Source organism: Metarhizium robertsii (assembly GCF_000187425.2).
Source record: "Metarhizium robertsii ARSEF 23 chromosome Unknown MAA_Scf_5, whole genome shotgun sequence".
Taxonomy (NCBI): Eukaryota; Fungi; Ascomycota; class Sordariomycetes; order Hypocreales; family Clavicipitaceae; genus Metarhizium; species Metarhizium robertsii.
The window spans coordinates 1,630,862-1,658,233 of NW_011942193.1; the positions used below are offsets into that span (position 1 = coordinate 1,630,862).

At 50.8% G+C, this 27,372-nt stretch overlaps 6 protein-coding genes across 6 annotated transcripts in view; 2 read left to right on the top strand and 4 right to left on the bottom strand.

Annotated features, from left to right (window-relative positions):
- Positions 1-229: 229 nt before the first annotated feature.
- On the bottom strand, positions 230-6,099 carry MAA_04167 (ankyrin repeat protein; the record flags this gene model as incomplete). Its single annotated transcript, XM_007822165.1, has 6 exons — positions 230-1,467; positions 1,526-1,773; positions 1,842-2,618; positions 2,669-3,786; positions 3,851-5,356; positions 5,422-6,099. The coding sequence occupies 6 exons, from the start codon at positions 6,097-6,099 to the stop codon at positions 230-232; spliced, it is 5,565 nt and encodes a 1,854-aa protein (XP_007820356.1).
- Positions 6,100-7,903: 1,804 nt separating this feature from the next.
- On the bottom strand, positions 7,904-8,798 carry MAA_04166 (DUF1275 domain protein; the record flags this gene model as incomplete). The annotated part of the gene is made up of 2 exons (XM_007822164.1): positions 7,904-8,553; positions 8,609-8,798. The coding sequence occupies 2 exons, from the start codon at positions 8,796-8,798 to the stop codon at positions 7,904-7,906; spliced, it is 840 nt and encodes a 279-aa protein (XP_007820355.1).
- A 1,232-nt stretch (positions 8,799-10,030) lies between these two features.
- Positions 10,031-15,176, top strand: MAA_04165 (RecQ family helicase MusN; the record flags this gene model as incomplete). The annotated part of the gene is made up of 2 exons (XM_007822163.1): positions 10,031-10,454; positions 10,507-15,176. The coding sequence occupies 2 exons, from the start codon at positions 10,031-10,033 to the stop codon at positions 15,174-15,176; spliced, it is 5,094 nt and encodes a 1,697-aa protein (XP_007820354.1).
- Positions 15,177-16,223: 1,047 nt separating this feature from the next.
- Positions 16,224-19,433, bottom strand: MAA_04164 (Karyogamy protein, KAR9; the record flags this gene model as incomplete). Its single annotated transcript, XM_007822162.1, has 1 exon — positions 16,224-19,433. The coding sequence occupies one exon, from the start codon at positions 19,431-19,433 to the stop codon at positions 16,224-16,226; it is 3,210 nt and encodes a 1,069-aa protein (XP_007820353.1).
- Positions 19,434-23,893: 4,460 nt separating this feature from the next.
- Positions 23,894-25,486, top strand: MAA_04163 (uncharacterized protein; the record flags this gene model as incomplete). The annotated part of the gene is made up of 1 exon (XM_007822161.1): positions 23,894-25,486. One exon carries the CDS (start codon positions 23,894-23,896, stop codon positions 25,484-25,486), a length of 1,593 nt encoding a protein of 530 aa, XP_007820352.1.
- Positions 25,487-26,606: 1,120 nt separating this feature from the next.
- Positions 26,607-27,372, bottom strand: part of MAA_04162 (HSP20-like chaperone) — a gene marked incomplete at both ends in the record, with an annotated part of 908 nt that continues 142 nt past the window's right edge. The window contains one exon of the mRNA XM_007822160.2: positions 26,607-27,330. Within this exon, the coding sequence (XP_007820351.2) occupies positions 26,607-27,330 (724 nt within the window). The remainder of the gene's footprint in view (positions 27,331-27,372) is intronic.

Sequence of the window (27,372 nt, forward strand, 5' to 3'; positions counted from 1 at the left end):
ATTTTGGTATCAGTCACGGATTTGACGTTTTGGAGTTCGAGGAAGTGTATTTGGATTCTAATCATCATGGAGCTTCTCCCATCCGCAATAAAACATCATGTTAATGGCCACGCACTATAAAGGAGATAGTATTAGTGACAGAAATATGAAATCAAGCCATTGTATGATAGCAACCTAGCTATCGAGTCGAGTCTTCTCGTGTTCCACGCATCATCCTGTGTCAAACCACCTACTCATCATCGCTATCCTCATCGCTTTCTTCAGTCTCTTTCTTCTCCTCCAGCCACGCACTAGCCAACCGATCTGCCAACTCTCTCGTAGCAAAATCGTTCTTCTCATCCCCCTTTCCATTATCTGATGCCAGCTCGTCGTCTTCATCTCTCCGGGACTCGACACTAAAGTACCGCGAGCTAGTGTGCTTCTCTCCCAGCCGTCTAGCGACATCATTCGCCTCATTTAGACTCACAAGTCGTCTCTTACCGGCGTGTTTCTCCATTGTAGTAGCCATAAAATCCCATTCTACTTGTTTGAGTTTGCCCGTGGACAAGTTCTTCTCCAGTTTGCCTTCACCTATGCCCATGGCTGGCAGGATGAGCGCGAGGTCCTTGGCGGAATAGTCGCCGCTTAAACCAAGCTCTGCAATGTTGGTCTTGAGTTGGTCAGCGACTTTGTCTTTGAAGACAGCTTCATCGCGGTAGGTTTCGGTAGACTTATTGACGATGTCGGAGATTTGTTCGTTGCGGTTGATTTCGGGGCGGTCGGGCCGCGAGAAGACGTGGTTAATGAGGCCATCATGAGCGAGTTCTGCGGGGGTTCGGCCGACTGCATTTTCGCGATAGAGTTGCTTTGGATTGAATTCTAGTAGAATTTTGACTAGGGATAGCATGTCCTGCTTGGTGGCTGTATGCAGACAAGTTTCGCCGGCTCCGTTAAGCATGTCTAGTTCCTCGCCCTTTGAGCACTCGAGGAGCAGTTTGAGCATGTCGACAACATCTTTCTCGTTGGAGTAGGTTTGGTTTGAGATGTATCTTCCACGGCGGTAGTAATAGTTGCTATACTGTTGTTCGATTTCGCCGGTGGCCCCAAGTCCAGAAGTTTGGCAGATCCAAGTGTGTAGAGGGGTGGTGCCGTTTTCTGTAATGCTCTTACGTTGCAGGAAAAGATGGCTTCTGAGCTCGGCGTCGAAGAGGTCCAACATGGGCTTGAGTTGAGCAGCCTTGGGAAGCCTGGAAAGACACGCATGAAGTATGTTCTCGCCCTTTAAGTTTCGAGTTGACTGGTCGGCTCCGCCATTAATGAGAATCTTGGCAAAGTCTGTTCGACCAAGCCTGCATGCAATCATCAGGGGCGTTTCTCCTTCAGATGTTTTCTTTTCAAGGTACTCGGGACAGTTTGTTACTAGGTACTCCACTAATTCTGCCGATTCCTTGGATTTGCCCAAAACTGCACAATGAATGACCAAGTCATCTGTTTCTTACGGTTAGACAACGTAGGTGTAGATATTGGCTGGACAGAGGAAACTTACTATCAGCACCAAGCCACATTGAAATGGCCCTGTTGAAGCCTCCAGGACTCTCTTTCAAATGTTTGAATCTCGAGTCCTCGTGAGCAGCCTTGGATTTACCGAACTCAGCATAGAGCCTGTGTGGCTTATCGCCCAAGAAGAACTCGACACCATCGACTGATCCTTCCAGTGCAGCATGCAGCAGCGGCGGAGTCTTCATGCCACTGGTTCTGCTCACCACATTTCGGCCGGCATTTGCCCAATCCTTTCTGTAAAGACACATCTGTTAGCCAGTCCCAAAACACGTGAAGAGCAATGAGAGTAAGACAACACGTACCTCTTTTTACCATAAACGGTAAGCCCTTGGTAATATCGTGGCTTTTCCTTTACTTCAACACCACTCTTCTTCACAAGGTGATCTAGAGGGACGCCTGCGCCGGTTCGCTTGATAATGAGAGATAGCATTTGCGTCTTTCCGTGCTCCACGGCCCAGCGGAAGTCTCGTTCAGGGAATGTAAATCTGGAAGTCGCTTCGTCATCATCTTTGTCTTGTGTTTTTTCTTCGCTGAAATGCTGAGACATATCCAAGAGTACTTTCAATCCAGTGACATTGTCATTTTCCATAAGATGCTGGAAGAGCGTGCGATGATGCCATTTAGCTTTGGAAGCTTCGCCGTCCTTGACGTCGAACGTTGACACACTATCGCAAAGATGCTGCACCGCAGTAATGTGGGACTTGACCTGCATAGAAACCTGGCCAATATCCTCTATGGTGAAGTTCTTGTCAATGACACGAGATTCAATCTGTGGCTCGCTGTCTGATTCTTCAGATGCGTCCTCGTCACTGTAATAATCATCCTCGTCATCTTGCTGGTCTTGTTTGATCCTATAGCGAACCTCATCCTTGTCTGCAGGGGACCATTGAGCGTTGACAATCTCCAGAATTGCCTTTGCAACATCAAAACGGCCATGTAGGAAAGCAACGGAGAATGGAGAGTTGTTACTATTGTCAGTGATGACGATCTTGAGCGGAGGTTGATCTCTCTCCGTGCCCCAAGCTTGGAGCGTCAGTTCCTTGATACGTTCCAGATTGCCACTCCAGGCAGCCTCCATGCTGTTTGTAGTGTTAGCGGTATGAATAGAATATGGAAAGAATGAACCTACAGCTCAATATATCCATCGCGTCTCGCCTCGGTCATGTCCTTGTCAGTCCTGAAAACAAATTCGTACTTGTAGTCCTTGTCCTTGTCCTTTTCTCTATCATCCTTGGAAGTCTTCTTTCGCTTCTCGCATTCAATATTTGGATACATCTCGGCAAACGTCTTGGCTCCCTTGGAAATCATGAAATTTTCAAGAGACTTGAACCCAGCTAAGGCTTCTGTTACAGCCTCTAACTTCTCCGGAGCACCCTTAATATTATCCACTACTTGGAGGTGCTTTTCGTAAGACTTCATACTGATTCTGAAGTTCTTTTTCTTGATTTGCACATCTCTAGAGACTAGCCAATGCTTGTATGTACCGGGCTTAAGCTTTTCAAGATAGGCGTCTAAGCCGGGCTGTATCTCTGGCTTTGTGACGGTCGACTTTTCCCCTTCATATTTGGATAGTATTTCAATCATGTCGCGTACGAGATCTAAGACCGAGGTGCCCTTCGTGTACCTCCAACGCCAGTCATTGTCGAAGGCATCATTTGTGTCGTGTGTCATTGCATCGATGTTGGCCCCATTTTCTAACAACCTCATTGCGCCATCGATATTTCCATACCGAATAGCAGTGCACAATGGAGATTCGTAAGACCGCTTGTAAGTCTTCTTGGAGCGGTCAAGGTCGCCGAGATTTCCGGACAGATTCGGCGCAATCTTAGCAGCCTTCAGCCAAGTATCAAAATCAACTTCAGGAACAGCTCCCGCGTTGAGGAGTTTGAGGATTAGGATGGAATCACCGTGCTGAACAGCACCGTGAACTGGTGAGGTGGTTTCTGGATTCCAACTGTAGCCACCAAATACAATATGATTGATTGCCGTTTTCACACCCATCTTATCGTTCTCCAACAGAGTGTCAACGAGTTCAGTGTCACCATGCTCTACAAAACGGTAGAAAGCTGTACATCCTTGAGCATCTGCCTGGGAAGACGTTGCACCAAGCTTGAGTAGCAGCCGAGCCATGGAAATAGCTTTGTCTTTCGGAAGACTAAGGGCCAGGGTAAGCGTCAAAAGGGCCGCCGTGTCTGCCTCGTTATTGTTGTTTAGAAACTTCACTGGCAAAATCGAGTCGGCGCCATACTAGAGCTAGTGTCAACAAAGCGCGAGAAAACCGAATGCCTCTCTAATATTCGCAAGAACTTACATCGCACAATAGCTTGACACTCTCCTCGTGGCCTTCGACAATAGCGATATGTAGTGGCGAGCAAGGCGTATCCCAAGCAAGCACATCAATCTGATAATAATCTGGCTCATCTTCAGACTGTTCTGGAACTAGATCATCTGTGCTTTCACCATCTTTCTTTTTCGAAACATTAATGAAGGAGCCGGTGGCGAGGGACTGCACATCGAGATCAATCTTTTCGTCATCAATGAGTTCACCTTCTGATTCTTCATCTGAATGCTCCTCGCCTGCTTCCTCTTCTTTTTCTGCCTCTTCTTCTTCGTCCGATTCTTTGCTTCCTTTGTCTTGCAATATCCTGGCGCCAACAACCTTATCTCCATGAGCAGTCTGGCGGCGCCTAGCTTGCCTCTCTTCTTCAGCTTCCTCGTTTTCAATGCTCTTTTCCATGAGAATCTTTATCATCTCTGCATTGCCGCGAGCGGCAGCCAAATGAAGAGCGGTTCTACCATCGGCTAGACGAGCGGTGAGGCGCACCCCATGATCAAGTAGACACTTCACAATATCGGGGGTCGAAGTCATCACAGCAAGATGTAATGGTGTTCGCCCAGTGTAATCACGCTTGTTGGGGTCGGCCTCTTCCTGGGAAAGCCAGTTGAGCACGTCGTCGATATCACCGTCAACGATTGACTGACAAAGTCGAGCAGTATTTCCGACGTATGCCATATCCGTCCAATCTTGTTCTGTAAGCGGATTGAAAGACCCAATTTGCTGACGACCTGGATCGTCAATAAGGAATGAAACTTTGCCTGAGATGTAAATTTCTGCCTCCTTCTCTGAAATCTCTATCTCCTCGGGTGTGACTGCTTTTGGGCAGCAACCGCAGCAATCCTCAATGACGTCCTCTACGCGTCCAAAGAAAGCAGGGTGACGATGAAGGTATACTTCACGCTCCTTTGGCTGGTTCCACTCTGCGTTCAACAGCAAGTCTCTGGTATAGCAGAGCTTTTCAATTCTCTTGGCGTTGAACTTTTCTCCGTACGGAACAGTAAAGGTGTGATAGTTACTGACATCCTCTTCCGAAAGCCAGTCGGCTACCTCATCCTCATGGGAATCCTTGATATTGCCTCGCATGGGCACGAGAGTTCGGTATCGCGCAGGTCTGCCACGCTCAGTTCGTCGCTTATTAAGATAAGTTTCACGAGCATAGTTGGTGGGTAATCTCTCAAGAACCAGAAGTCGGGCTAGACCAAGTGTCCGCTGGAAGCTTCGCTCAAAAATGGTAGGGTCAACTCTGGCTCGGTCAAGGTCTGGCCAGTAAACCTCGAAATTCCGGTGTGAGTACTTGGACAGACGATTCTCATAGGAGGGGCTGCGGCGAGATAGATCAACGTGATTGATCTGAGTAATGAAACTTCCCAATGCTCTGGGTGTGACATAAACCTGTTTGCCGTCATAGGCACCACCGGCAGCGTCGATGTCAAAGCCGGTTAGAATCTCACTGACAGACTTGTACACACGAAGAACGATCTGCAACCAACCCTTAGCATTGCGGGAGACAGTAATGTGGACTTTGCGAATAGCGAAAAGCGTACCTGAATGTGACGGACGGGGTATTGGCTCGCTATTGTGATGGCATACTTGGTACGTACGACCGTGACTTCATTCAAAAGAGCGTCCTTGACGGCACGCTCAATCTGTTTTATTTTTTCAATGGCTTGGTCATGGGTCAGTCCATAAAGAAAAAGATCGACATCAGATGCTGGACAGAACTTTTCGTGATAGTACTCGCGCAGCTTTCGCTTTGAAACTTTGAACTCCTTGGGTACCGGCAGTAAACAGTTGACGACAGAAGAGCCGGCGGCAACCACATTGTTCCAATCGACCTCAACCAGCGAAGACTCCGAAAAGATGTTGAAGTTGTGCTGGAATTCCGTGAAGTCGGCCACTGTGGCTGGTGAGCCATGAGGCCTTCGCTTGTCGGCTGGCAGCGGCATGATATATCTGGATTTCTCATCTTCGGACTCGGCAGACAATTCTCTTGCTCGAGTCGTGATCTTGGCCGTGTCCTCGGTAAAGAGGGGAACAACGTTGAGATATGGATCGTTCAGAATTGGATTTTGGCGATCTTGGGCGTAAATCTCCCGCAAACGAGCTTCATAGTTGCGATATGGTTCCATAATCTCAACCATAGGCTTGCCAGGATTCTCGGCAATGAAAGTTGCCAGACCAGAAAGGGCAGCAGGCAATTGCGGCAAATTTGAGGCAGCCATGATCGACTTGAGTAACAAGTTGGGATTAAGAACCGGATATTCTGATGACGATTTGGGACTTGTGGACTTGGTAGAGCTAGAAGGGTGCTGTGGGAATGGCAACTTGGGAAATGACAATATTGGGAAGATTGGGAAGATTGGGAAAAGGGCGAAGGGATGAATTGCCACTCCTCAGCAGCTGCGATGATGGTGACAACAGAACGGATGAATGCTGGGGACAAAACGTCGATGGCAGGCGTTTGCAGGTGGCAGTGAGGAGAATAGTGCTGAACATTGTTGATGGGATTGGAGATGGCTTTATACCAGCAGACGATGTTTATATTGGCCAAGGAGGGGAGCTGAAAGCCGCAAACCGTATTTGGAGTAAACGTTCCACCCCGGGAACAATAGTTTGGGGTAGGCGTTTTTGGATGATGAGTCTCACCTTGGACACTTGGCCGAATAGAATGAAAGTACGCAACAGTCGCTTCGGAGATCTGGTGGTGCTGCCTGGAGTTGGAGAAGCGAGAAGCCAAAGGCGAAGTTCACGCCAGTTTCCGAGATCTCTGCCTACATCTTGCCGGCCCGACGCTCAAATGATTCTTTACTGCATGGAGGGTCCGCCAGATTTGGACCCGGCATTAGCCATGCCATCCTGGTGCATCGTGAATTTTTCCACAGACCAGAGGACAGAGGCGCACTGGTGCCTGGATAAAAGCGTCCGAGGATAAATCCAATATAGCGCCAGGCACATTTTCTGCTTGAAACCGACATCGCCGACATTGGAACCCTGGAGGATTAGGGGACCAACGGGAATTCAAGCCTCAGGTCTAACCAGTGCGGGCCTCAGCACCAAGCTTCACTGGAGCCAAGCAAAAGCCACTTGCTATGAGTGGCTCAACAGGCGAAGGCAAGCGAAGGTGGCGTGAGGCTATTTCCTAATTAACGCCCGAGTCTGCCAACTGCCCCGCCCGCTGCAGCCTAGCTAGCACCTGGCAGCTGGAGTAACGTCTGTGACAGCGTGAATGCTCCTTCCTTGCTTTCACGGAAGGGAAAAGGGGGGAAGGCAAGGTGGAAGAACACAGACCGGTTGATTAATCTTTCTTGTTTAAATGGTCCTTTTGGCGCTGTAGGGTAACATTGAAACCCATGATTTCTCGGCCACGGACAGTCATGAATTGACTTGGTGTACGGCGCACGGAGTAGCTCGCACCTCGTCGTCCAGGGCCATTAGTCTCGAGCTCCAATTGCCCACCCTTCAAGAACCGAGCGCTCTCGGTTGCCAATTGCCCAACGAGGCCCTTAATGACGAACCATCAACACACAGTCTCAACTAATTTGGACCATCTATTCTGCATGACACGTTGTCATGTTAAAGGACATGATGTGGGGTGTCTTGAGTGCATTCGAATGGTTGCCTAACCCAAGTACGCATCGTCTGGAAGTCTGCTATGAGACAAATACGCTGGACAACCATATTGGTATACGATGTTTGGCTGTCAGTCTCTAGAATACGATTTAACATAGTGTTTTGTTAGCGCTTCTCTCTATTGAAACACCAGAATCTGATTACAATGTTGCCAGCTATCGTGTCGGTGTTTTCCGTGGCACAGCTTTCCTTGAGTCATGAGACGGTACCGGCATAAATACTCTGTATTCTATAATGTGGCATCTCGGCCTCATTCACTGTTCTAATATGCTTTTGCGCTAATAAAGGATATCCCGCCGCTATGCTATTAAAACGAAACTCCTAGCCCTAGAAACAACAATCATTATGAAGTTGCTAAACCCCACCTGTACGCCAAATACATTACTTCGTCGTCAGTTATGCAGGGGACTTTTCCTTCTTGGCCTTTTCAGCGGGAGAGAAAAAGTACAGCATCGTCACAAGTAGCTTGCCAGCTCCCGAAACAACAATGGCGGTAGCTGAGCCTACCTCTCTGTAAATCGCAGCTCCGACAAGCGTACCCACGACGAGAGCCAAGAGAAATGCTATGCGCCGAGTACGAGGCCGGTTCTTCAACATGAAAAGCTTCTGGTCAATCATGAGGTCAACCCACGCTGCAGTCGCCATGGCAGTGCTGATTTCCGTCATCGACAGACTTCTGGATTGGACAACTTGGCTTCCGGCGGCAAAGGCTAGCAATCCAATGACAGCCAATGCCTGGGGTCCTTGTGACTTGATTCCATATTGGTATTGGATCGCTGCTGCTCCAAGGACGAAGCTCGATTGGACCAGGTTACAGAGTATTAACCACCATCGTTTTCGGCGTCCGACAATGTGACTGAGCTGGCCAGTGAGCCAACCGGCTCCGAGGAAGAGGCCAAGTGCCATGCCAATGTTGGGTGTAAAGAACATTTCGCCGTTCAACTGCGGTAGGATGAGTGCCAAGCACAAGAAGACCGTATTGCCGGTTTGGTTGGACGCAAAGCAGTGATAGTCAGGGAACGTCGTAGCATCTACAAGGATGAAAACTGTATTAATGACTCTCCTCTTCCGTGATTTCAGGCCAATATCGCGGGATCTCACCTTGCATTCCGGTGCAGAATGTCAGAATAACGAGTTGAAGTTCTGTGAACATGGAACCTCGAATATCTTGGCGCAGGTATCCGCAAATTGATTTGTCCTCTGCTTCCAGCTGGGTGCTATCACTCTCATAGCCCGTCATCGTACTGGGGAGGCCTTCTACAAGCCCTGTAGTTTTATTGCCTGAAGTCATTGTTCTCAGCAAAGTGCGAGGGATTCTGGTCTCACCACTGTAAGAAGGTGTGTAAGGATGATGTAAACGCTGTGGTACAGTGAAGAACTTGGATGATGGAACAGGGCTAGTTGAAAGTGGTAGCTGCCTCTTTATGAACCAACCATTTGACTCCGAGGCAAGAAAATTTGCCCCCAGATGAGGTGGTCGTGAGTTGCGGTCTGGGGCCGACAGCCGCCGCCGCCGAATGGCTGGGGCAGCAGCCAACAGCCCGACACTCCATCCCAAGAATACGGCTGGTTCCGGTGACTCCAATTTTTCCTCTTGAGTGGCGACGGCTTGATGTGGGCCGGTTGCCGACGGGAGTTTTGGGCAGCGAGATGAGTGTCTCACGAGATTGATCACTTCTTCAACTGTGTCGACTTGACACCAGGGTCGCGTCCTGACCAGGACATTCTCACCAAGAATATAGAGTCAGGTAAGAAAGGGCTTCCTCATCTGCATCATGTGCGTTACTTCTCCATTGCAACATACACGTCGGGCACTTGCCGTATGCAAAACCGGTAACAAAGCGGCGGGCAAGAGCCAATCACGGATACCAGCGTGACTGAATCCGGACCGAGACCCACCCGGCTCGGGAATACAACGCCGGCTTGTCCCCGGGCATCTGCGGACCCACCGATGCCGCCGACAGCCGCGGCCATTTGCATTTAATTGACAGTTGAAGATGAAAATACATCGAGATTGCCACTCAAGATTGGGCAACGAAGTGACGAGAAGTAATTGTATAACTGAGATACGACTAATTTCATTATTTCGTTCGGCGAGTGTTGTAGCCTCTAACATTCCATCTGGAGAAGGATGTGTGATACCGACATGACTATATGAGGGATTCAGCCGTCACAAACGAATCTTTGAAGAACAAATGAATCCAGCAAGCCAACAGGGAGCCAATTTTGTGCTACAATGGATAATGGCCTACATATTCGGCGTGGATGCTGGCAGTGGTGTGTTCCGTAGGTGGAGGTTGAACGCCAAGCCACGTGATCTCGCTCTTGCTGACTAACGCGACGCGCTACGCGATGGTTCACGGTCGTCGATAATGTATGTGGAGCGCTGAGAATCCGAGAAGGACTAAAGCGTGATTGCAACAGGCTGCAGTTTTGGTCGATAAGAACGACTTGTTTTTCAAGTCCTCAAATGTAAGCCAGTGTTGCTCTTTATCAGCAGTCGGGCAGTAATTCGTCGTCTTCATGACTCGAAATAACCTTGCCGACCAACTCTCCTGGCTCCTAAGCAACGCCGCGTTATCGAAACCACGTCTGCGAACGTTTCCCTGTGCTGGCGACTCCTCTTCCCTCAATACTTCGCAGCCGTCTCCCATTGAAACTGGCGCGGCGCATCGACTTCGATCATCCTCAAGTATAGGCTCACAGACAAATCCCCGCCCGCGAAGCCGCGCGTTAGATAATGCTGTCAACTTAAACGGGTGGGGGGAGGACTTCGTGGATACACCGCAAGTAACAGTATCAGACGACAGCATGGTTCGATTGGCCTCAACTACGAAGTCCAAGAGGCCTACTCTGATTTCCCAACCACAGAAGCACCTTCCAACTTCATCTGCTACTGATAACCCTGGATCAAAAGCTCGACCGGCGCCTACTGGAAACAATGCTGGTAAGTCAAGCCAATATGCTCCCATAAGTGCATCATGCTGACACGTGGGTAGTCTCAAACACACCGAAGAGCACACGAAAGCATTCGCCTCAAAAACGGAGTAATTCCCGAGAATTTATGTCGCCAAACCCGAGTCTAGACCTCGCCGATTTTGACGCAGATGACCTAGAATGCATGGATCTTACAAAGGATTTCACCGGTGTAACCGCCTCGACAGAAAAGAGTGACGACGTTCAAATATGGGATACTACTAGTGCTTTATGGTCACCACTGCCTCGTAGCAGTAAGAAACGGAAGAGTAATGGGATAAGCAGAGCTGATACAGCAGAAAATGAGAGCTTTCCTGATGTGTACGATATCCTTGGCACCGAGCCACCTGTCTCAACTCCCGGGAGCCGGTCAGCTATACGCCGCTCTGGCTTGACTAGCACTTCAAAATCACGTCGTAAACGGGACGTGAAGGAAACACCAAAGGATGTGCCGGGAGACTTCGGGAGCGATACCCTCAATGAGGTCATGGCCAGTTTGTCCTCACCCTCTCGGCATGCGGCCGATCGGCGGAACCAGTCATCGTTATCGAAGTCGCCGACCAAGAAGTCTTCATTTCCGCAGCAAGAAGATAGCACTAAGAAGAGGAAAGTCAACCCCTACGAAGGCATTCTACCCCAGGACGGGCTGAAGCGGTATGGATTATCCACTGACGCCATGGAAATGGATGACTGTGTTCCGGATTCAGATGAGGAATTCCTCACACCTCCCTCGCACAACACATCTGCCATTACTCAACCAAAGCAATCAGACTCGAGCGGTGACACAAATTTTGTACACAATGTGATTTCAAGGAGTCAAGAAAGCGCATCCTGGAGCCTGTTGAACTCGCCTTCTACCCGAGCCATTGACCAGAACAGGGCAGACTGCACAGGAATTACCTCAAGCTTTAGTACAGATAATTCTAGGATTGATGTCCTGGATTTGGTGCCGGAGAAAAGCATCCCCCTCGACCAGGCACCGAAGGTGTTGGAGTATATATCCACAAATTCGGAAGCTTTGACTAAACGACGTGAAGCTATTGTAGAAGCAATTCAGCGCAATGGCGGTGAGTTCGTGAAAGCAATCAACGAGAGATGGCCAAAAGAGAAACGCAGCCAGGTTAAGGCTGAAAAAGAACGGCTTTTGAGGCAACAAAACGCTGCTGAGGAATTGGGTAATTCATTGCAGCCATATCGAGAAATATGCGAGAAAAGAGAAGCTCTGGCACAACTGGTGGCGCGGTCGTATGCTGAAGGCAATGATACCGACGACGACGAGACTCGACTTGACGCACTAACGGACGTGGTTCAAGAACAAGAAGAAGGGCTTGCCAAACTCGTCATTCAAGCTGGATTTGATGAATCCAACTTACCCATGCTGGCACCGCCGCCTTCTTTGTCACCAAAACGGGGGAATACAGTAGTACTTGGCACACAACCGTTGGACACGGGGATGGTCGATATGTCTCGTGGTCCGCGGGATTCTTCTGCACATGCTACTACGCCCACGCAAATTGTCCATCAGACTCAACTGCCAGACATCCCCACGCCACGCTCACGTCGAACGGCAACGCAGTCAATACTGGGCAATTCCAATAAAGCTTTAGTATCAAAGGATGGTGAGGGTGCCGCAGGGGAGCTGTTCCCCAGAGAGACATTACCCTCAACAGTGGATACCAGGACTCGACGTGTGCGCATTGCACCGACTGCTACCGAGGACATGGAAGACGACATGTTCTCGGAGTTTGATGAAGCTGACTTGCGACCGGTCCATACGGCACGAAGCAGAGGCACGCCTTCTCAGGTACCGCACAACTTCGCTTCGGGCCGGACACAAGACAATTTCAGCGACTTCAGTGACGATGATGATATACTGGCTTTTGCAGAGGACTATGAGACACGTCAATCGCTGGGAGATGACGGCTCAAGTTCTCGTCGTGTCTTCTCAGAAACATCTGGAAACGTAATGCCTCCTCCTAAATCCAAAGGACCGGCAAAGCGGCCATCTGCGCCTGTGTTACCAGAGCTCAGAATACCACCAGAATTGATGAAGCATCCGTGGTCACCAGAGGTCCAGAAAATGCTAAAGGACCGGTTCAGAATGAAAGGATTTCGGCAGAACCAGCTGGAGGCAATCAACGCCACTTTGGGAGGTAAAGATGCCTTTGTTTTGATGCCTACAGGGGGTGGTAAATCCCTGTGCTACCAGCTGCCGGCAATTGTTAGAACTGGAAAGACACGGGGTGTAACTATTGTTGTCTCCCCATTGCTGAGTCTAATGCAAGACCAAGTCGACCACATGAAGGGTCTCGGTATCCAGGCGGTAGCCTTCAATGGAGGATGCTCAGCAGAGTACAAAAGACAAATAATGAGTACTTTTGACGAACCGAGCCCGGAGCACTTTATCGAGCTACTTTATGTTACGCCGGAGATGGTGAGCATGAACTCTGCCTTTAACAATGCGATGCAAACGCTGTATCAAAGAGGCAAATTTGCACGACTGGTAATTGATGAAGCTCACTGCGTCAGCCAATGGGGCCATGACTTCAGGCCTGACTATAAAACTATTGGTCAGGTCCGCATGAGGTTTCCCCGAGTTCCTTTCATGGCCCTGACCGCCACTGCCACCCAAAATGTCATCGTTGATATCAAGCACAACTTGAACATGGCTAATTGCCAAGTGTTCTCGCAAAGCTTCAACCGCCCAAATCTGTACTACGAAGTGCGGACCAAGAAGTCCCATGCGAATGCTACCGAGAGCATTGCCTCGCTGATAAATGCCAAGTATCACAACACCACCGGTATTGTGTATACACTTTCAAGAAAGCAAGCTGAAGAAGTTGCACAAACGCTTGCTGGTTATGGTATTGCAGCCCGCCACTATCATGCGGCTATCGACCCTCAAGCCAAGGTCGATGTTCAAAGATCATGGCAAAAAGGCGATATCAAAGTCGTTGTTGCTACAATCGCTTTTGGTATGGGTATAGACAAGCCTGATGTCAGATTCGTCATGCATCACGGCTTGCCCAAGAGTCTAGAGGGGTACTACCAAGAGACCGGTCGCGCTGGCAGAGATGGCAAGCCCTCCGACTGCATTCTGTTTTATGGAAAAGCGGATATAAGAGTCCTGAAAAAGATGATTGCAGACGGAGATGGTAATAATGCACAGAAGGAACGCCAGATGGTTATGCTTAACCGGGTCACGGCCTTCTGTGACAACAAGTCCGATTGTCGACGTACTGAAGTGCTTCGCTATTTTGGAGAAGACTTTGTGCCGAGCCAATGCCAAAAATCCTGCGACAACTGCCGGGCCGGGCTGGTCTTTGAACAACAAGACTTCTCAGAATATGCCATTGCTGCGATTCAGGTCGTCCATACTCAGCGGCGTCTTACAGCTAGTCAATGCGCAGACATCCTGCTTGGCAAGAAGTCCCCTGCCCACGAGGAGTTGGTTTCTGGCGGACAATATGGTATAGCCAAAGGCTTGAAGAAGCACGAAGTTGTTCGGGTCATTGATCGACTATCGGCAGAAAAGGCGTTTCATGAAAATAACGTGGTTGGAAACTATGGTGTAGCTATTCAATATCTTGAAGTTGGATCTACTGCCCACCTGTTCCTTACTGGCCAGCGTAAGCTGATGCTCACGATCCAAGTAGACGACGGGAATCGTTCCAGGACCAAGTCCTCGGCTAAAAGGACGACTAAGAAAAAGGGAAAGGAACAAGACATTCAAGCCATGCAGTCGACATATGTCTCTTCCCCAGTGGAGAGACGAAAGAGGAGGAGAAAGGTTGAGGGGAGTGACGATGAAGAAAATTTTCCAACTACCTCAAACGGCTATGCTAACGACGGATTTGTCGTCTCGGATAACGATATGCGAGAAGATGACGATGAAGAAGAAGAAGCTTTCGAGCCTCTTCCCAAGCATCGTCTAGCCAAGGCACCTGCCAAACCTGCAGGAAAGAAGAAAGCTGTGCCCTCAGGGCCACCCATCACTTCTAACAAGCGCGTGGAAGACCTGCCCGAGATCCATCAAGATCTGGTCGGCACGTTTGTGACGGAAGCCCGAAAGGTGGAAGAACACATCCGCAACAAGAAGGAGCTCAGACGCCCCCTCTTCACAGAGCGAGACCTTCAAGAAATGGCCATACACTGGACAATATCTCTCGACAGAATGAGTCGCATCCCCGGCATCGACGTGGACAAGGTTCAGGAACACGGTCGAAAGCTGCTTCCCATATTGAAGCGACATCACAACATGTATCGAGAAATCATGGATGCCGAGACTCCCAACGATGACGACCAACAAGTGGTGGACTTGGTAAGCTCTGATCTTGAGCCCGACCAAGCAGAAGAGGACGTCGACTCGCACTACTTCCAGCCCAAGTCACGACCAGAAGTGGAAGCCTTCCACAGCAAACTCCAAGACCTGAGCAGCCAACGACAGAGCCAGCCAAAGCCCAAGTCGTCCTATTCACGAGGGAGCGGCGGGGGGAAGAAGTACTTTGGCGGCAAGAAGGGGCCCCGAAAAGCCTCGGCTGGCGGTGTCCCCAAGCGTAAAGGTAATAGTTTCGGAGGTCGAAAGGCGAGTGGCTCTTCAACTGCACGGTCAACCGCGGGAGCCAGTACCGGGAAACGAGACGGGAAACTCGTCAAGAAGAGTGGTGGGGGGATTGGTTTGATGCCCGTTTAGAGTAACACTCTTGTTTGCTTTGGGGGGGGATAAGAATTGACGATAAAATATATGAGATGCATGCCGTCATGAGAGCATAGAGTATATAGGGCAGAATTATTATCGGCTTCTGCTCACCTATTGTGGAATCATCATTTTTCTTTGGGCCATAGGCGGCCTTTTTTGGCCGAACCTATGTGGAAATAATCAAATGAAATAATCTTCCAGGAGGGACTCTTGCGCACATCATACATGACATTAACTGGTTATGGCTCTGATACCCTCCGTGCCAGAAGCTCGTTCAGTGGAAAAACTAGCACAATATACCAAAGGAAACCAACAAGTTGAAATTACGTATTTTATTATCCAGCATCGTTCCCCTAGAGGAAACAACGGTTCATATAGAAAGCAATATTTGCAAGTAGACCAAAGAGGGGATGGGAATTGGGTATATGAGGTCCCATCACAATTCACCACGCAAACTCCGTCGAACTGCATCATGCCGTCATTTGTCCCCTTCCTTGCAACATTGATCTCGTAGTCGTAGCAGAACTAGCTCAGAATACAGTAAAAAGAGTGAGTAGCAATGCAACTCGGGCTCCAAGTTGAAGTACAAAATGTGCTCACATGAGCCAAAAGGAGCTGGTTGACACTAGGAAAGCAAGGCTAATAGTAATGATACCGCCTATATGGGTGAATGGAGACAATTGCAAGTCAAGGCACGCTTGCTGAGATAGGACTGTAAATGTTGGGGCAAGTGTGGTTGCAAATATATAGCAAAAATAAAAGAGTGATAAAGCAGTGTCGGCTGCTCCTAAGTTTCCCAAAGATATCTTCTCAATCAATGCTTCGTTGGTTCATCTTTTTTGGTATCATCATCTAGTGCACCACTCCACGGATATTCAGACAGGTTGAGCACGCATGATCGTAACGAGGTTCACCGGTTCAGCCTTTGAGGTTTCCATACAGTCCGAGGGCATGCTGCTGGCTCATATGCGGACGAACCCTCGACGGAAACAAACTTGGCAATAAAAGGTATTTAATTTTATGTTAATGCCATCAGTTTTCTTAGTGACGCCAACGAGGCTTTGAATCTTTGGGCTCAGCAATACCCTTCTTAGTAGAGGTGCGACTGGCGGTAAAAAGCTGGGGACTATTGCGACCTGTGCTACCTTCTCGTCTGAGGTGTGGCAAGAAACTTGTTCGCCGATGGCTAGAAGCTAGCGAGCTTGCTGGACGGGACAGCTGACTCTCTTCCACAGCACTTTCAGAGCCAGTGGGCTGCATTGAGACTCGGCGATTCGAATTCAAGGTAGACATGGAGCTTTGTGAAGTCAATCGCGGCCTGGACAGAGTCTGCTGAGAGTAAGGCCCAGGTGATGTCAGTCGCTCACGGAATGATAGTCGAGAATGACCGCCCCTGGAAGGAGTGTTGTCAACCTGTGGGGATTCTGAAGCGGACCTAGAAAAGGTTCCCCTGAGAGTTGGGAGTCTTGATGCCGACGACGGTGTGGCAGCGGATACCGATCGCTGGTTGCTGGGACTTGATTTTGTGTAAGGACTCGGTATAGTTAAGCTAAGAGGCTTGAAATGGTGTCCGGTATCAATGTCTGAAGTATTAGTTGAACCGTTCCAAGGCGGCCTGTAGCCAGCAGTAGCCCCTGGACGCCCAGGCGTTCTTGAGTTGGTAGCAGGAGTAGCAGCAGAGGAGCTAGCGATTGTTGATAGCCTGGGGCCTGTTTTCCTGTTCAGGGTGGATGAAGGAGCGGGCAAAGATGAGTGCCTTCTGCCAGTCGACTGAGAAATTTTGTTGAGGGCTGGGGAACGTCCTTTGCCCCTGGTTAGAGGCGTTTGTGGATCGAAGCCAAGAGAATTCATAATAGCTGACGATGGCGGAGAGCTTCCGGGTGTGTCACGCCCACTCCCGACAGTCGACCTGTCGTAGGAGAGCATGCTTGACACGGAGTCTCGCAGTTGTTGACTCTTCCTGTCTGCTTGAATATCGTCAATAATGGCATCCATTTCTTGCATTTGGGCTTTTAGCGACTCCCACCGAGTCTGCATATCAGCGTGAAGACGGAGGATCTCGCCGTTCACAGTCAAACGGTCTTTGACACCTTTATCAATGATGGATAGAACACGTTCGATAGCCGGACCGTAGTGCGTCTTCTTAGCTTCGTAGCTTTCGATTTTCTTCATCATAGTGGGCGGGTTTTGCAAATGTACTTCGATATCAATAGCTTCACCAAGTTTGAGCAAGGACCGCTGAACAGACTCATGCATCTTCTGTGCTTGACGGCCAGCTCCACGGAAGACGATGACCCAACGGTCCTCGCCCAACTCCTTTCGCAGCGACTCTGCATCCTTTTCCAGCTTCTTGTAGCTTCCATCCAAACCAGTGCGACGCATTTCGAGCTCCTCGCATGCTGTAGGGAAAGCCTTTTCGGCCCGGGCCTCAAATACGGATAGCCGCATGGGCAAAAAGTCTAGAGATGCTCGCAGAGGCTGCATCCTGGCAAACAGGGCCAAAAGGCTAGAGTCATCCTGAGAAAGACTGGGTGTGCCAGGGGAACCAGGGCTCATGGGCATCGAAGGCAGACCGAAGCGGCTGGGGGCTTGCAGCCGAGTAACAGGTGGAGGAGTGTCCTCGACAATATTCTCGAGATCGCCAATATCGACAGTATCGCCGCCAGCAGCAGCAACAACACTCTTGTGGCGGCGTTCCTCCATTTCAAAAACCAGTCTGCTCAGTTCGTCCATCTCCCCCTGAATATCTCCCAAGACATTATTCCACAGCTCTTCCCATTCCATTGCAATCTCAACTTGGACCCGGACACTTTGCAGGGTGGCACGGATGTGAGCCCACTCATCAACAATTAATTCCATTTGTGCAACTGCCTTCTTTAGGTCTTCTGAAGGAACATGAGAAATATCATTTCGTTTTTGCAACTCCTCAATGGCACCAATATAGGCATTGATTAAATCTTCAAAACGGGTGATGGCGTTCTCAACTTCTTCAAGACCCTCCCGGCCTCCAGCAGCAGCCCATTCAACGTCGTCCTCGCTATCAAGACCACCAATGACTTCCTGTGCTTTGGAGATCCAACTTCGTATTTGCTCGGAGGCATTGATGAGGGCTTTGGTGGCTACGTGAGCTGTTCGGATAGATGAAACTTTGCTGGACAAGGTTTCGGCGTCCGGCAGTTGAAGTGACGTCAACTGAGCCAGTTGGTTCGCGAAGGAAGCACGAGATAATGTATATATAGAGACGGGTCGGTTATGACCTGGCGTGAAATATGAATCTAGCCCAGCAACATATTCGTTCGAAGACGCGATGGCGGGAGGCGTGACAGGCGGTGGCGTATCTTTCGGTGGCGGAGGGGGAGGCCGAGCTTCGGGAGGAGATGAGGGGCGAGTAGTACGCTCGATATGTTCGCGTCGTGTATCAAGGGTTACCTTGGTGCCATTGCCATTGGTGTGGTCCGGCAGGCGGTACTTTTGTGTATCCATGGCCAGAGGTTCTGGCGTTTTGATCTCGGGCAATTGAGGCGATTCGGCGGTAACGATGGGCTCAGTCGTCGAATTAAGCAGGGCCGACGTGGAGGCGCCTGCGCCTTTCCAAGGCCGACCGCGCCTAGCAATAATCGAGCTGATAGAGTTGGCTTGGTGATTTTCGTCCAGTTGGCGGAGTTGTTGCTCGTCGAGACGACCTATGTGGTCGTGATGTGGTGTGGGGACCGATGGCGTCTGTTTCAAGGTCCCAAACCCAAGGGCCTTTAGTCTCGCAGCAAGACCTGGAGAAGTTTTGCGGATAGCAGAAGTCGGGGGGTGATGGTGAGGCTGGGCCGGACCGGGTGCGTATGCGTGCGCAGAGTTGGGGTTGTTAGGGTTGTTGGTTGTAGTGCTGGTGAAGCTTCCACTGCTGGTGCTGCGAATCGTGTTATTTGTGGTGCTACGGCTCAAGGCGGGCGTCTCTAAGGGAATGGGGATGGTGCTCGGTTCGTCTTCGCTGGTGGCACCAATAGTGGTAGTAGTACCGATGGTAGATGCAGGGAACGGACCACGTGGTGCTGGGAGGTCGGAGATGTTGGCAGGGACATCAGCAAAGCTCAAGACGTGGAAGATCTCATTCTCGTCTTGTTCCTTGACGCGGTCGCGTGGCTGATTTTCGAGTTTCTGGCTTTGCAAGGCCACGGCAATTTCCTCGTCGTCGATACCAGAGCCGGGCACATGGACAGAGTGGGCTATGACACCACTACCCGGTCTGTCGGAGGTCATGTTAGGTGACGCCTCAGGAGAAATAGGCGACTCCGGCTAGCCCTAGAGAGCCTGTGAGACTGCTCCAGCAAGCAGGGAACCACAGGCACAAGTACCAGACCGCGGCTCCGTGGCGACCACCCAGCTCTCCACCGTACGTACCAGGGGGGGACAATGGAGTGGAGAAGGGGCCGGCAGTGCGCGGAAGGCGTCGAGGCCTGACAGGGCACAGCGAAGGGGACGAGGCCTAGCCTTGTACCCAGTAAGCGTAAAATGTCGAGGGCGAATCGATTACGGAGCAGTGGGGGTGTATGGACAACGTCCCTGGTCAGGAGACCAGTGGTCACTGATGCGCTGGCTGGCTATCTGCGGCCAGGGGAACGGAGCTTGCAGTCCAATGGCGGAGGGAACTGGTGTGTTGAGGAAGCACAACCAAATTGGCGCCAACATCGGCTTCCAATTAATATATGGTGAACTTCACGACTTGGTCGGTCGTTGCGAGAGCGATGGTCCTGCGAGTGGACGCTGATGTCTGTGGGTGAGCTCGGCGGGCATCCAGAGAATAAAGTGGGGCGAGGGGACGATCGGTCGGAGACTGGTATGCGAAGGTGAATGAACAATATCTGACGAGATGAACAGTGCTGTCTAGCAAGAGTCCAGTAATCGCCTAGTTGAGCTTGTGACACTGGGATCAATTGCGATTGACACCGAGTCCTCTGCAGTTCCGTTGAGTTTATCGGTGAGATTCGTCTCCAGCAACGTGCAGTGAGATAGCCGGGGATATGCAGGTGCAGCTCAAGGCGTGCAGCCGGTGGGAGACAAAGTATGCCTGCCTGCCTGCCTTTCTTCTTTCGGCCCCAAGTCTCGCCAAATGCCAAGTATTGTCAGAGCCTGGCGGTGATCAGGGGTGCGTAAGCTTCAATATTAATAAGACTCGAATGTCGGTCAAAAAACTGAGAGGATAAAGTTTGAAAATGGCGTTGATTGGGCCTCGCCCAATTTCGCTGGCCGTGCGTTTCCCCTTGCTGGCTTGCTTGCTCACTCCTCCTTCCTTCCGAATCCGTGTCCCAGGGTCAGAAGCGGGTAGAGTTCTTTCCCTGTCGAATTAAAAAAAAGATCGAGAAAAATTGGACGAGCAGGACCGAATCCGGAGGTCGGGGAAAGAGGCGGTCAAAGAGAGGGAGAGAATAAAACAAAGGAAGTGGCAAAAACGGCAGGGTCAAATAAGAAAAGTACAAAAGACGAGCAGAGGGGATGGAAAGGAAGTAAAAAGCGAGAGAGGAGCCCGCACGGGAGATACTTTAAATTACCGTCCACGTTTTAGCTCAGGGAATTGCCTTCGCCGGGGTATTAAAAGAATCAGTGGGCGCCAGCAAAACCCGAGTTGGCGCCTCTTCTGCTCGTCGCCCTTATTGTGCCACAGGAACCGAGTGTACACGAGCGTTTTGTCGACCATGTAAGAAGAGAGGGCAATGGGGAAAAGGACAGACATGACAGAAGTCGTGGAGCTGAAACACGGCAATACTGCGCAGTTAAAGCATTCGGGCACTGGGCGTAAAATTGCGCACGACACTGATGGCGCCTTGGACCTGCTCACATTACTTATCTTGATGTATTATAATTGAGCGTGGCTCGAATACGCGCAGCCAGAGTTGCATCTCGCTGTTAAGATGAAGGGATCTGCGAGTGCAACATTGAGTACGGGCAAGCCCACAGCTTGTTGACCACTTTAGGAGGTACTTACAGGTACTTGGTAGGTGAGTTGATTGGGCATTTAATGCTCTCTCATAACTCTTGTACGTTGGTATACGTGTTCGACTCATCTTTGGTGCTTGCTTTATTACGGAGCACAAGTGTTGCCAACTGGCCATATCACCCTGCATAATAAGTACTTAAGTACGAATATTGTACTAACTCCTAGGTCGTGGTAGTAGTCCCAGCTATTCGGCACTGAGGGCCAAGGGGTATATGTACCATGTTCCTGGCGTTGTTTATTAATGCGCCTAAGTCAGCAGTAGTCAGGAACCGGTGGGTACATTAGGTACCTCATTACCCTTGGAGCCTGGCGCCATCCAGATGTTTTGTTCCATCAATTGATGTCTTGTTGCCACAAGGTGCCTAAGAAGTAGGTACGTACCTCCCAAGTAGGCCAGTGGATTGACGCCACATGGAACCAGGGATCTGCCAACTTTAGTGAGCGGAGGAGCAAGTACGGAGTACCTAATGTCCTCTGAGGCATTGCCGACTGAACGACGACATTAAACTTGCATCGACTTGCTCTGATGCATTGTAAAAACAAGTCAACAGAAGACTGGCACACCAAAGTGACAATTGTGTCTTGTCTTTAATTACCACATCCCTGCGAAATGAGATGGGCTTCCTCTGTTCACCCCCAGACCTCTCCGCAGCAAAGTACATAAACGACAGGGGTTGTCACGGTGAGCCCTTTTAGCTTCAAAATGGGGAGGCGCCAAAAGCTCGGGAATATCTCGACTTTGACTGCTCGAGGCCGGGGCACCGCCCGGTTAGTCGGGAATACTTGCATCAAGCTGCGGTTAACAATAGTATCATTACAGACATATTGCTCACTTTTTCCGTACTGCTGAGATGCTTCCGGCGGACTAGTTTCCTTGGCGCCTGTCGTAGTGCTTGTTTTATTAACAAGTACTCCATGGAAGTTGGAGCACATCTTCTGTCTGGTGTTTTTACTCCGCCCGCAATATGATTACAGGGTACTCCGTACCTACCTAGGTACTTAAGTACTTACTTAAGTAGGTAGTTACAGTAAATGACAGCTCTGCTCCAGGACACCGGAAGCAATACATATGTACTGCTCTCGATACGAACTACTAGCAGGACAATGTTTCATTAATACCCTGACGGTTCAACCGCCTCACCACTGATCGCACCCCTTTACGGAGTACTTGGCCATTGTCTCATCAGGACGCTATCATCTGATCTGGCACCTTGGGGGGCTGCGGCTGAGATGGGGCAGCTTTCTGGCAAAAAAGCCGTTCAATATGCACGTCATCTGTCCCTGCGCCAGGCTGCAGATGCGGAATTGATGTCCTCGGCATGAAGCACGTTGGTCAGAACTAATATGTACTTGGGCATGACTATTAAGTACCGAGATGGCTGGCGTTGGCCTCAATCAACAACATCAAGTCCACTCCATGTCAGTTTGTACATACATGGGGAGGCTGGCGTTATTAGTATTTGCACAATACTATTATATTTATGTACCCCGTACGGAGTACTATGCACGCAGGCAAGTACAAGTCGTTGTCGGCTCCCAGCTCCACCCATCAGCCCCCGCAAGCATTCCGCTGGCATTCCAACCGCTACAGTTGCCATGTGTCAATGGCATTGATGCCCATGGCTTGCGGCGCTGGCCCCTTCAGGTTGCCCCGGGATATGACACAGTTGACACCAAACAGCACAACAGGCATGGTGAGCAGCGGCGTGTGATTTAATAATGGGCATTGTGTCATTCCGGGAGCAACCTCCATAGCGACGCCATCACACTGCGGGACGCATTTAAGTACTGTAGTACTACTGCAGACACCAGTTGACGGTCAGGTAACGCCTGCCATCTATGCTCCTTCCCCTTCTGCAGTCGACGAGAAAGAACGAGCGGTCCAGAACAAGGTGAAGCAAGCGATTCAGGTGCGGGTTATTATTCGATTCCGCGAGGGAGACTAACTTGAAAGCAGAAAAAAACGTCTGGTCTGCGTGTGTTTCGTTTCCCATTTTGCATGATACAGTATCCCGGCTCCCGGCTCATACGCACCTTGGCAGAGGGCACGCCGCGCAAAAGACAACGCCATTAATTGATTTCATCACCAGCAAAACATCAACTGTAACTGTAACTGTGACCGGCCCTTGTCACCTTGGTTCGCCGCGATTGGTGACATCCCGGCGCAGCAATACTTGCAACATTACTCGGTACCGCGGCCGACATTGACGAGTCTGGGGAAAGCAGACGGTGCTGGGACGCAATTTCGAGCTCCAGAGTCTAAACGTTCGTCAGCCAACCACCACACGTCTTCATCACGCTTGCAGTCGGCCGGCCCTGGGCCGCGGAACCCCTGACCACAAGCGTCCACGCTGGCCTTTCTCGGGTCTTCCGTCATCTTCACCTTCCAGCCCTACTGTTCGCTTTCCCGGTGCAGGTCGAGGACTCAGCGACTCGTTGAACCGCCCGTTGCAGCACCACGAGTGCCTGGTTTCGGTCGTCGCTGGGGGCTTCTTTGCGCCGCTTGGTCGAGCCGCATCTTGAGCCTCAGACTGTTTACGCACTAGTACATACATCAACGGCAAGGCTGCCAGCGGTCCAATTCGGCATCCCCGTCCTCCTCCCAGTCCCGCCTCGACCAGGACAACAACGACGCGAAATATTATTCTCTGTTCCGGAAATCCTTTCCTTCAAGCCTATACGGCCCTCTATCGCTCAGCAGCGACGCGACACTTGGGCTGCCACAATGGCTACTGTCAACGGGCATCAGATCCACCGTTCCGTGTCTCCCGAGACTTCTCCCACACTGGCCATCGGAGCCTGCCCCGAGCTGTCTCGATGCGTGTCAACAGCGTCGTCCATGTCGCATAGCTCAGCAACCGATGTGAGCCCCCGTGATTCTCTGGGTGGCGAGCTCTTTTCTCGCCAGTCCTCTGGATCTTTCCGGTCATCGCGGCTGTCAGATGTCTCCAACATCTCCAGACAGTCAACTCACAGCTTGGATAGCAAGGGCCGAAGAAGAGGATATGTACGACCGCAAGCGACGGATTTTGCTGCCAGTGCCAGGTCTAGGGATAGCGTCATGTGCTTGGGCAGTATCGCTCATTTGCAATATTATTTTGCCAGAACCGGTCTCTTGGACGGCAAGGGTGGTCAGCTGGCGCGCAAGAAGCCTAATCAGCGCGCCACTCTGGACTTGTCGGCCCTCGAAAGCACAAGCTCTACCCCAACGATTCTTGGCATAGACGTGGACTCATCATACGATCCCGTGGACAGCAACCCGGAACACGCAAGCCTTGGCATTGAAGCAAATGTCACTGTCGGCTCTCCTGCAGAGGATGCTGACGAAGACTACTTTGAGGATAGCTTTGCCGAGTCGGATCCAGGAATGCTTCCTCCAACAGTGAGCACATATCATCAGAGGGACGACCCAATTCCCAAGCCTCCCACGATAGACGAGTTGAAGGCCGAGTTGGAAACGTCCCTGACAGATGCCCAAAAGGCCCTGGATGAAGTGCTTGACCGTAAAGCTGGCTTATTTCAAGAAACTCCAGATGCGCCTCAGTTGCCCAATATGCCCGAGGAGAACACACAAGGCTGGTATGAACTGCAGGGAATGCACATCCTCGATGTGGTGACATTGGCCATCCGAGCTGCCAAGATGTATTATACTGCTCACGAGATGCCGGATCGTCTGGACTATATCAAGTCCGAGAAACAGATTCGGGCCGACCTTTTGGCTGTGATGGAAGTCTTGAAGCAAATGGCCACCCGAAACTTCAAAGGTGGCTTGAGAGAGGATGAAATCAAGACCATGGTCGGCTGGGTCGAGAGTGTCTTCCATATTCTGGACAAGGAGCAGGAAATTGAGGCTGCTGAACGGGCGGAACGAACGAGCTGGGTATGGCTCGATGGTGACTGGACTGGGCGGGAGGTGGAGAGAGAGAGGGCATTTCTCTTGTCATTGGACCCCGAGGGAGAAGCACTTCCTGACTGGACACCTCTATCCCAAGCATCTGAATGCCCAACGCCCTTTCTCCGCAGCCTGCAGAACGGACTGCGGCTTGTCAAGCTGCACAACGCTGCTGTAAAGAAGTCTAGAAGGCGCTTTGGTGCCATACCTACTTTCCACGCCGACACGCAGAAACCATACCGATGTGCTGACAATCTCCGCTATTGGGTCAAGGCGGCTGAACTCCGGTTCGAGGTGATTCTCAAGGTTGACGTGCTGGGTGTTGTTTACAACAATGGGCCTGAAGTATGGCAAGACTTTGAAACAGCCATTCTCAAGTGGTGCAAGCATGTCCGGGAGGAGATTGCCAGCGAGCTGGTGCAGTAAAAACTTTGACTCTTCCCTCTGTTTGAATCCAGCAGAAGAGTCCCAACAGCGAGCGCATTATGACTTATGCCACCGGAGTTGATATTACAACGTTTTTCTTATTTCATCGGTCGTTTTGGATTTGTTGAGTTCAGTATTTGGTTGGGGTCTGTATGGGCAATCAATCTACTTCGTATTCGGGGGAGTGAGGCCTTATGGCAAAGCCATGCTCTTTTCACACTACGCCTCTTCACCGCAGCCGTTCCGTACACTTCTTTCTGGTTCCTTTTTTTTTTCGTTTGTCTCTTTGGGCCACTGAATTCATCGCATCGCGCAGCCTGCAAGTTTGTTATATTTATGCATTTCTTAGCGGGTGAGCTAGCAACACAGCATACGACACAGCACCAGCATAGCATAAGACAGAATTGCATTGCAATGCAGTGTGTAATTCGGCACGAATCAAGCAAGGCAGGTTGTTCTGTGGCACATGTACAAGCCACAGCGCAATACCTCGCATACCTCATTGTTTAAATCTAATCTTCTAGCATATACCCCCATAGCATAGGCTCAGGCGCGAAAACACTTTATCTATACTTGAGAATGGGATACACGACAGTATGAAATTGGGCCGTGTACTCGTTATTTCTTTGTTACTTTTTTTTTTTGTCCAAGACTTGCAACGACGAGGGCGATGTAGTAGCATTGTTCCGTCATTTGTAGATAGAATATTTATCTCGTTTGGAAATTGAAATTTCACCCATGGAAACGTTTTTCTTGCTGTTGATGTGTTGTGTGCTCAGTGCGTGCCCTGGCTGGCAAAGTCCAGATCTTTTTGGAAGGCGGCGTGGTCGACTGGTTTTTGGTTCGTGCCTGCTGCTATGGGAGTCTTGAGTGAAAGGAGGTGGTCATTTACATGTCACATGTCATGTCTGATGTCAAAAGTTGCTCCACAGTGATAGTCGGGGAATAATAGTATCAAGGCCAGTACATGTATTGTTTTTTTGTTTTTCATATTTCTATAAGTTTTTTTGATTTTTTTGATTTTTTTTCATCATTCCTTTATCAAAACAAAAACTCTACCCATTACAACCACGGCACAAATGCAACAAATCAAAAGCAGGACAGCCCAGACGCCCCAGAATCACTGGACATCGACCTTGCGAACCTCAGTCCACTCCCTCTCCAGCTTGGGCACGACCACGACCAACACCCCGTCCTCCATCCTAGCGGTGATGCCCAGGCCGTCGACGCTGTCCTTGTCGGCCACGCCCGCCGGCGGCAGCGTGATGTTCCTCTCGAAGACGCCCACTCGCCTCTCGGCCGACACGAGGCCCTGCAGGAACGCCTCGTCGCCGGGCCGGTGGACGACGCCCGCGACGCTGAGCGTGTTGGTGTCCGGGTTCCAGTTGACGCCGATGTCGTCCTTTTTTGCGCCGGGCAGCGCGACGTGCACGACGTAGGACGACTCGGTGGTGAAGATGTCGACCGGGGGCTGGAAGGCGTCGGCGTCGGCGTCGTTGGCGCGGTGGCGCTCCGCTTGGTCGCGCACGCTTTGGAAGAAGGGGTGGTTCATGAAGCCTCTCATCATGGAGGGGAAGTCGAACGAGCTGCCGCGGGGGCAGTGTCGTGGCGCCCAGCCGCCGTGGTGGCCGCGGCCTCCGCCTCCGCGTCGCCAGCCGTGGCCGCCTCGGTGGAATCGGCCGGCTCGACGACCGGCGCCGTATGGCGGAGGCGGGGGCTCGCCGTCTGAGGGGGCGACTTCTTCGGGGTCCGGCATGTCTGCGTCCATGGTCTCGGGGGAGTCGCCCTTTTCTCCCTTTTCGGGGGCTTCCTTTTCGGCGCTGGACCGTTGGGCTTCTTCGTCGCTGCCTTCGTCGCAGTGTCGGGGGGGACGGCCACGATGGCAG